Genomic DNA, 9,827 nt, shown 5'->3' on the forward strand with positions numbered 1-9,827 from the left:
TTGCCTTAAATCTAAATGTAAGCTGTTATCTGGCCTAACTTTATGAATCTAACATTATTGTTTGATCTAGCATGGATGACAACCTGTAACAAGCAAACAAAAACAGCACTTTGTCCAGGTTGGCTGGTCTACTAAAGGGGGTCATTGTTTTAAATTATTGGGCTACTTTCTGACTGTAGGCCAGAATTTGAGGCTAAATAATATAGTTTGTAAACTTCCACCCCCGCGGATAGTTATCTGGGATCTTTGGGACGTCCATACACTAAACCCTAACAACCCTAAGCATAACCTTAACCATGTTAAACGTCAACTTGCATGGTGTAGGGCCATCCCAAGGAACCTGACAACACGGTTCCCTCTGGACAGAGACCGTTTGACAGTCAGGGGCAGGATCAACATTGTTGTTCTATGACGTTCTCTTCCCCTACATCCAATGAAGATTTGAGGATAATTCGCAGAACCACGCCTAAGCACCACTGTGGCCAATCGTTCTTTAGCATGGTGCGAAATAGGCGGGGTTTTGTTAACAAGCAAGTTTACATGTTTTTTCTGTCGACGACTCCTTCAGTTTGTTTAGAACCGGGGCGATGACGACTAGCTAGCTAGCGTTTAGCCACCCAATGTTTTCACAATGCGGATCTAGCTTGAACAACAGCTGTTTTTGAGCGTTTCTACGGCTCGTTACTAATCATCCGATTAGTATTCACATCTATAAGGGGGGGAAAAAACGGGGTCACATATAATAAACCGTAACGTAATAGACGCTTAATTGCGATTTATTATGGAGGAGAAGAAGAAGGAGGAGGGCGAAGCGGAGATCCAGGAGCACGGTCCCGAACATTGGTTCTCCAAATGGGAGCGGCAGTGTTTGGCCGAGGCGGAGCAAGAGGAGCCAAGCGAGGAGGAGTCGGAGCAAAGTCAGCAGAAACTATGGCATCTTTTCCAAAATTCCGCCACTGCGGTCGCCCAGCTATACAAAGGTCCGAATACTTCACTAACAACTAGCTAGCATTAGCTAACTAAGATAGCTTTTTGCTAATTGGCAGCTATCAGACTCGAGTGGCAAGGCTACAAAGGGCATTAACGCTATCTAGCTTGCTGTTTTTGTTGGCAACCATTTTAGACCCTACTTGTAGTCTGTTAGAAATGTAGTTAATATATAAAATAACTAACATTGTCCAAGAATGATGTACAGATTGTCATCTTAACCCCTGCTAGCTTGTCGACGTTAACTGGCTGCTAACTTAGCTAGCTAGTTTACGTTCGCTCATATCAGGTCCAGGAACTTGTCAGTTGGCCAGTAACAGTACTGTAGCTAGCTCGGAACTAACTAAAGATATCATAGATACAACTTTGTAATATATTTTGACCGCTGTACATCGTTCAAGTGATTGCATTTCTTTGTTCAATCATTTAAAAAAATATATTAAATGTCGAGTTTTGCACATTTGTCTCGAGTTAACTTACAGTCTAGCCGTAACGCCGTTAGCAGCACAAAATGGCGAAGCGCAGGGAGGAGTTCTTGTGTTGAAAATAACTATTTGCTATTTACGACCAAGCTGTTTCTGTTGTCTCTACACTCGGTCTGCTTGGCACATTACAACACTTGACCATTCACCTAGTCTGGCCTATCAATTTAAGGATGAGGTGAATTATAACGCTGACAATGCGTTACTAGGACAAAATGGCGATTGGATTATGACTAATGTTAGCTATCCGAGGTACTATATAATTGTTATTCTAGATAACTAACGTTAGTCTACCAGTCATCACAAATATTGAGGGTGTATTCTACATTCACATCTTCAGTAAAACAACCACTATGCCGGCATAACTAGAGTAGTTTTGCCCGTTATGGCCCAAGCCAGTGTTCAGCTAGCTAGATAACTGTCGCTGCTTTTTTTGCCATAGGTTTGGTCTAAGGCATATAAACACAGTGAAGTCAGACTGATGCAGCTCAGTCAGACAAAATGGCGTTGCTTAGCCAAGCTGAAACAAGTTGAAGGGTCAAGTATAGAAAGTTGTCTATTCAAAGTTATGCTGGCCCGGCACAGTCGCAGTCTTGTCAGTCGATGACGTGTGTTAGACACAAGTATGGAATTAATGGCATATATTGGTATTGTGAATGTCCAGTTTCTTTGATTGTAAACATTTCCTGTTTGTGTTTTCAGACAGAGTTTGTCAACAACAGGGGCTGTCTCTCTGGGTTCCTTTCCAGAACGCAGCTACTGCCGTCACCAACCTCTACAAAGGTAACTAATGCTGAGTTTAACTTGTTTTATTGTGTGTTTTTGTCTTGGCTGTGTGAGTGTCTGTGTTTTACCAGGCTATGAACTCCCTGCTGCTAACATGGTTTCCCCGGGGACACTCAGATGAATGACAACAGTCTACCACCCACACCCTAACCCTTTCCCTCCTCTCTTCCCTAGCCACACACCCATACTCCGTGCTGTCGCTAGACCACCAGGGTCCTGTTCACTAGGGATGAAATGCAAGCGAATATTCCAATGTGGGGAACCTGTCCAATATAAAATGCTTGTTTTTGTTTTCCATTGCAAGATGCGTTCCACAGTGTGCGTTGTTAAATACAACCCTGTATGCATGTGTGTGAGAGTCAGGGGTGAGGATGTTTCTATTGAGCTCAGTCTCAATGCTATTAGTGCAGTAAGTCATTATGTAAACGTCTTGGAGACTAATTCTACCTGCTGTTAGTGCAGTAAGTCATTATGTAAACATCTTGGAGACTAATGCTACCTGCTATTACTGCAGGAAGTCATTATGTAAACGTCTTGGAGACTAATTCTACCTGCTATTAGTGCAGTAAGTCATTATGTAAACATTTTGGAGATTAATGCTGTTAGCGCAGTAAGTCATTATGGTAATGTATTGGAGACTAATGCTACCTGCTATTACTGCAGTAAGTCATTATGTAAACATTTTGGAGATTAATGCTGTTAGTGCAGTAAGTCATTATGTAAACGTCTTAGACTAATTCTACCTGCTTTTAGTGCAGTAAGTCATTATGTAAACGTCTTGGAGACTAATGCTACCTGCTATTAGTGCAGTAAGTCATTATGTAAACAACTTGGAGACTAATGCTACCTGCTATTACTGCAGGAAGTCATTATGTAAACATTTGAGATTAATGCTGTTAGCGCAGTAAATCATTATGTAAAGGTCTTGGAGACTAATGCTACCTGCTATTACTGCAGTAAGTCATTATGTAAACGTCTTGGAGACTAATGCTACCTGCTATTACTGCAGTAAGTCATTATGTAAACATTTTGGAGATTAATGCTGTTAGCGCAGTAAGTCATTATGGTAATGTCTTGGAGACTAATTCTACCTGCTATTTGCGCAGTAAGTCATTATTTAAACGTCTTGGAGACTAATGCTACCTGCTATTAGTGCAGTAAGTTATTATGTAAACGTCTTGGAGACTAATGCTACCTGCTATTACTGCAGTAAGTCATTATGTAAACGTCTTGGAGACTAATTCTACCTGCTATTAGTGCAGTAAGTCATTATGTAAACAACTTGGAGACTAATGCTACCTGCTATTACTGCAGGAAGTCATTATGTAAACATTTGAGATTAATGCTGTTAGCGCAGTAAATCATTATGTAAAGGTCTTGGAGACTAATGCTACCTGCTATTACTGCAGTAAGTCATTATGTAAACGTCTTGGAGACTAATGCTACCTGCTATTACTGCAGTAAGTCATTATGTAAACATTTTGGAGATTAATGCTGTTAGCGCAGTAAGTCATTATGGTAATGTCTTGGAGACTAATTCTACCTGCTATTTGCGCAGTAAGTCATTATTTAAACGTCTTGGAGACTAATGCTACCTGCTATTAGTGCAGTAAGTCATTATGTAAACGTCTTGGAGACTAATGCTACCTGCTATTACTGCAGTAAGTCATTATGTAAACGTCTTGGAGACTAATTCTACCTGCTATTAGTGCAGTAAGTCATTATGTAAACGTCTTGGAGACTAATTCTACCTGCTATTAGTGCAGTAAGTCATTATGTAAACGTCTTGGAGACTAATTCTACCTGCTATTAGTGCAGTAAGTCATTATGTAAACGTCTTGGAGACTAATTCTACCTGCTATAGGTGCAGTAAGTCATTATGTAAACGTCTTGGAGACTAATGCAACCTGTAATGTTAATGTGGTAAATGACTTGATTTATCTATTCTGTGTTGCTGGTCGTCTGCTATGGACACAGCTACTGACTGACTGGTCTTCATAGTCTGTAACACACTGGTAAAGTCAACTACACCCAGGGAGGGTACCAACCTCTCTCCCTCCTCTCTCTCTCTCTCCCCCCTAACAGAGTCACTAGAGTCCCAGCAGCAGAGCTATGAGTTGGGGATCCAGCGGTCGTACCAGCGTCGTAATAAAGACGTGCTGGCCTGGGTGAAGAAGAGGAGGAGAAACATCAGGAGGGAGGACCTCATCAGCTTTTTGTGTGGCAAGGCCCCGCCCCCACGCAACCCCCGTCGCGACGCACAGATGCCCAAACACGGCCACGCCCTCTCTGTGATGTCACCCAGCAGGCCGCCGCCCACGGAGAGCGGGTCGTCTGTCGAGGCTGACCTGCAGCCCTTCAGAGAGGCCATCGCACTGCACGGTGAGACAGACACACAGTCCCTTTACGAGGCCTCTCTCAACTCCTCCCACCACAGGCCATATCGTTCATGGAAACATCATTCAAATGATCACATAGCCAGCTAACTACCTAGCCTAACAAACTGACTGGCCGTTAGTCCAGCTAGCTGCCTAGCCAAACACTGACTGACTGGCCATTAGTCCAGCTAGCCTCCTAGCCAAACACTGACTAACTGGCCATTAGTCCAGCTAGCTGCCTAGCCAAACACTGACTGACTGGCCATTTAATCCAGCAAGCTACCTCGCCAAACCCTGACTGACTGGCCATTAGTCCAGCTAGCTACCTAGCCAAACACTGACTGACTGGCCATTAGTCCAGCTAGCTACCTAGCCAAACACTGACTGACTGGCCATTAGTCCAGCTAGCTACCTAGCCAAACACTGACTGACTGGCCATTAGTCCAGCTAGCTACCTAGCCAAACACTGACTGACTGACTGGCCATTAGACCAGCTAGCTAACTACCTAGCCTAACAAACTGACTGGTCGTTAGTCCAGCTAGCTGCCTAGCCAAACCCTGACTGACTGGCCATTACTCCAGCTAGCCTCCTAGCCAAAAACTGACTGGCCATTAGTCCAGCTAGCTACCTAGCCAAGCCAACCCCAACCCTGACTGAATGGCCATTAGTCCAGCTAGCTGACTACCTAGCCAAGACAAGCTGGCTTGCCATTAGTCCAGCTAGCTACCTAGCCAAGCCAAACACTGACTGAATGGCCATTAGTCCAGCTAGCTACCTAGCCAAACCCTGACTGACTGGCCATTAGTCCAGCTAGCTGCCTAGCCAAACACTGACTGACTGGCCATTAGTCCAGCTAGCTGCCTAGCCAAACACTGACTGAATGGCCATTAGTCCAGAAACTCCGTAGGTCAAATCCACCAGATATTGTAGCTCAAACATTCAAGAAGTAATTCAAAAAGATGTTTAAAACAATGTACAGGAGCTCTCTGCCCTGTTCATGGCGCAATGGCAACCACGGAACTGATTTAAATTACATTCAATTGGGATTCTCCCCCCTCTCTCTCTCTCTCCCACCTCTCTCTCTAATATTTTGGTGTCTGGGTAGATGTGGAGAGACACTGCTTAATTTTTACTGACTCCTGTGTTATAATTCCCCTCCAGGCCTGAGTGGGGCGATGGCCAGTATATCCGTTCGTTCCGGTGCCCCTGGCTCTCCGACGCACCTAACACGCGACAGCCCCGTCACTCCGCAGCTGGGTCGTAACCGTAGGAACGGTCTCCACGACGTCGACCTGAACACCTTCATCGCCGAGGAGATGGCGCTCCATTTGGAGAACGCCGCGGCAACCGCTGCTGCCAATAGGAAGAGGGCATCTGCCCAGTGCAGTGATGTCATCACAGACTCGCCCACCCATAAACGCAACCGGATGCTCTGAGTATCCCGGATATCACGCACGCACACCGATGATGCATACACACACGCTCAAGGCACGTTTCTCACACACACACAAATTACACACGCCACGCATACCAGATATTTCTACTTTGCTGTCGCGGTCGAGCTGATTGGATGATGACTCATGCACCAGGCCGGCCAATCAAACCCTCCCAACCTGGTCCCTCCACCTCTGTTGCTTTCAAATAAAGAAAAATGTAAATGATTAAAAATCCACTTATCCCTCCTCCCTCTGTCATCCCTTCTTCCTGTGTTCCCTCCTTTCCTCATGGTTGGCATGACAAGGACTTGGAATGATAGCACAAACAGACTGGTAGCTCACCAGCAGCCTGTCTAGACCACTGGGATGAGACTGTGTTGGCCATGTGTTCTGAGTGGTGGGCTAGGTGGGGAACCCCTCCCCGTTACTAGAGGTGTGTTGAAGAGAGTTGGGGTCCTGAGGCCTAGAAGCCTTCCTGTATAGTAGCCCCTCCCCTCCTCTCATGCGACTGCGTCTGTGGCTCTTGTCGCCCTCCTCTCGATGCGTGTGTGTTGGACAGAACTGCCACTAAGTGTGTGTGTTTGACTTGTCTTTGCCTTTGAGGAAGCTGCTATCTCTGGCACAGCGGGAAGTTCTGGGGTGTGTGTCCGCCAGCACGTGTGTGTGTGTGTGTGTTCGTTCAGCACAATCCTGACTGGATTCATGTGTATTTCTGTTTTATAAAGCCCCCCCATAGCTCTTCCTGTCTCGCTCTAACCTTTAACCCTAATTCTTCTCTTATTTACTGTGTATATACATTATGACAACTAGGTGCTGCTGTTGTATGATGCAGACATACATGTGGTACATATTGTAAAAAAAAAGAAAAAAAAGAAATGCAAAACCATTGAATTGTTTAAAAAGTAAAATAATGATTCTGGCATTAAACAAACCAAGCTTTTAACTATGAACCGTTTTTAATGTTTCTCTTTTATATCAGGGATGAACATTAAGCTAGCCCGCTAGCCTGGGGCTGGTACTGTTTAGACCAGGCTAGTAGTAAATGTACCAAACTAGCCTGGGGATAGTACTGTTCAGACCAGGCTAGTAGTAAATGTACCAAACTAGCCTGGGGATAGTACTGTTCAGACCAGGCTAGTAGTAAATGTACCAAACTAGCCTGGGGATAGTACTGTTCAGACCAGGCTAGTAGTAAATGTACCAAACTAGCCTGGGGATAGTACTGTTCAGACCAGGCTAGTAGTAAATGTACCAAACTAGCCTGGGGATAGTACTGTTCAGACCAGGCTAGTAGTAAATGTACCAAACTAGCATGGGGATAGTACTGTTCAGACCAGGCTAGTAGTAAATGTACCAAACTAGCATGGGGATAGTACTGTTCAGACCAGGCTAGTAGTAAATGTACCAAACTAGCCTGGGGATAGTACTGTTCAGACCAGGCTAGTAGTAAATGTACCAAACTAGCCTGGGGATAGTACTGTTCAGACCAGGCTAGTAGTAAATGTACCAAACTAGCCCGGTTGCCAGTGAAATGTCTTATGTATTGCATGGCACATATTTTGGACCTGAATGTTGACCAGGCTAGTATTAATTGTGGTCTACTAGCCTGGCTGTGCAGTGCTTTTTAGACCAGGCTAGTATTACTTGCGGTCTACTAGCCCGGCTGGCCAGTGTTGTTTAGACCAGGCTAGTATTAATTGCAGTCGACTAGCCCGGCTGGCCGGTGCTGTTTAGACCAGGCTAGTATTGTGGTCTACTAGCCCGGCTGTGCAGTGCTGTTTAGACCAGGCTAGTATTAATTGTGGTCTACTAGCCCGGCTGTGCAGTGCTGTTTAGACCAGGCTAGTATTAATTGTGGTCTACTAGCCCGGCTGTGCAGTGCTTTTTAGACCAGGCTAGTATTACTTGCGGTCTACTAACCCGGCTGGCCAGTGTTGTTTAGACCAGGCTAGTATTAATTGCAGTCTACTAGCCCGGCTGGCAGGTGCCCAAAGTCCTTCAATTCCATCACTGTTTTTAACTATGAACTGAGTCTGAGGATGAATCTGTTTTTAACAATTGAACCGTCACATTATTGTTACAGGATAACAAAACAATTATCCAAAGCCACTTTCCCTGAGTTATGTTTAGTTCGTGTGCCGACGGGAGCTTGATGTGTTGTAACCGTGTGTTGGCGGTAGGAGCATCGTCAAGCCGCTTGGGGAACCGAAGATGTAAACAAAAGACATCGACAGAAACAGTCCGCAACAACAGTGCCACCACAGTTCACCTTCATGCCACATGGGGGTGGCAGAGACCAACATCACCACCCATCTCAGACACCACGGAGTCTCCTCAGACAACAGTCACCACAGAATCTCCTGTCTCCTCTGACAACAGCCACAGGCCACTCCCCCCCCCCATCCATATCACACTGCACAGAGGGCTTAGAAACGGTTAGAAATATGATCATTTTACTGCTTTTTCTTCCACACCAAATGAAAACTGTAGCCCTCTAAACACTTCAGAGCTTAGAAATGGATAGTTACTAAGAAATATGGTAATTTGACTGCTTTTTCTTCCACACCAAATGAAATCCGTAGCCCTCTAAACACTTCAGAGCTTAGAAATGGATAGTTACTAAGAAATATGGTGATTTTATAATTTTACTGCTCTGGCCTCAGGCTTTTGGACATGTTCAATGTCTTCTGGTATAGATATACAGTTACTAGACCTGGTGTAGATATAGTTACTAGACCTGGTGTAGATATACAGTTACTAGACCTGGTATAGATATACAGTGACTAGACCTGGTATAGACATGTTTTCTCTCGTCGATATATACAGTGACTAGACCTGGTAAAGATAAACAGTGACTAGACCTGGTATAGATATACAGTTACTTAACCTGGTATAGATATACAGTTACTAGACCTGGTATAGACATGTCTTCTTTAGTCTGATCTACAGTGACTAGACCTGGTATAGATATACAGTGACTAGACCTGGTATAGACATGTCTTCTCTCGTCGATATATACAGTGACTAGACCTGGTATAGATAAACAGTGACTAGACCTGGTATAGATATACAGTTACTAGACCTGGTATAGACATGTCTTCTCTAGTCTGATCTACATTGACTAGACCTGGTATAGATATAGAGTTACTAGACCTGGTATAGATATGCAGTCACTAGACCTGGTATAGCCATGTCTTCTCTAGTCTGATCTACAGTCACTAAGCCTGGTATAAATATACAGTTACTAGACCTGGTATAGATATACAGTCACTAGACCTGGTATAGCCATGTCTTCTCTAGTCTGATCTACAGTCACTAAGCCTGGTATAGATATACAGTTACTAGACCTGGTATAGATATACAGTCACTAGACCTGGTATAGCCATGTCTTCTCTAGTCTGATCTACAGTCACTAAGCCTGGTATAGATATACAGTTACTAGACCTGGTATAGATATACAGTCACTAGACCTGGTATAGCCATGTCTTCTCTAGTCTGATCTACAGTCACTAAGCCTGGTATAGATATACAGTTACTAGACCTGGTATAGATATACAGTCACTAGACCTGGTATAGCCATGTCTTCTCTAGTCTGATCCACAGTCACTAAGCCTGGTCCTGTTGACCGTAGGGCTACATTTACACAGTACCCAATTCTCATTTGTTTCCACTAATTGTTCTTTGGAACCAACAGATCAGATATTGTTCCTTTCTGGGCAGAAGATCAGAATGTAGTTTTTGCTCTAAGGCTGTCCAA

At 44.3% G+C, this 9,827-nt stretch overlaps 1 protein-coding gene across 1 annotated transcript; it reads left to right on the forward strand.

Moving 5' to 3' along the window:
- Positions 1–547: 547 nt before the first annotated feature.
- LOC115191178 (UPF0472 protein C16orf72 homolog) lies at positions 548–7,020 on the forward strand. Its single transcript, XM_029749115.1, has 4 exons — positions 548–980; positions 2,172–2,252; positions 4,341–4,637; positions 5,796–7,020. The coding sequence occupies exons 1-4, from the start codon at positions 782–784 to the stop codon at positions 6,068–6,070; spliced, it is 852 nt and encodes a 283-aa protein (XP_029604975.1). The 5' UTR covers positions 548–781; the 3' UTR covers positions 6,071–7,020.
- Positions 7,021–9,827: the final 2,807 nt, after the last annotated feature.

This window comes from Salmo trutta, unplaced genomic scaffold (assembly GCF_901001165.1).
Source record: "Salmo trutta unplaced genomic scaffold, fSalTru1.1, whole genome shotgun sequence".
Taxonomy (NCBI): Eukaryota; Metazoa; Chordata; class Actinopteri; order Salmoniformes; family Salmonidae; genus Salmo; species Salmo trutta.

Coding starts and splice junctions, on each gene's coding strand:
- LOC115191178 (XM_029749115.1), top strand. CDS start 782: ATGGAGGAGAAGAAGAAGGAGGAGGGCGAAGCGGAGATCCAGGAGCAC. Junction 981..2,171: donor GGTCGCCCAGCTATACAAAG/GTCCGAATACTT, acceptor TTGTGTTTTCAG/ACAGAGTTTGTCAACAACAG. Junction 2,253..4,340: donor CGTCACCAACCTCTACAAAG/GTAACTAATGCT, acceptor CCCCCCTAACAG/AGTCACTAGAGTCCCAGCAG.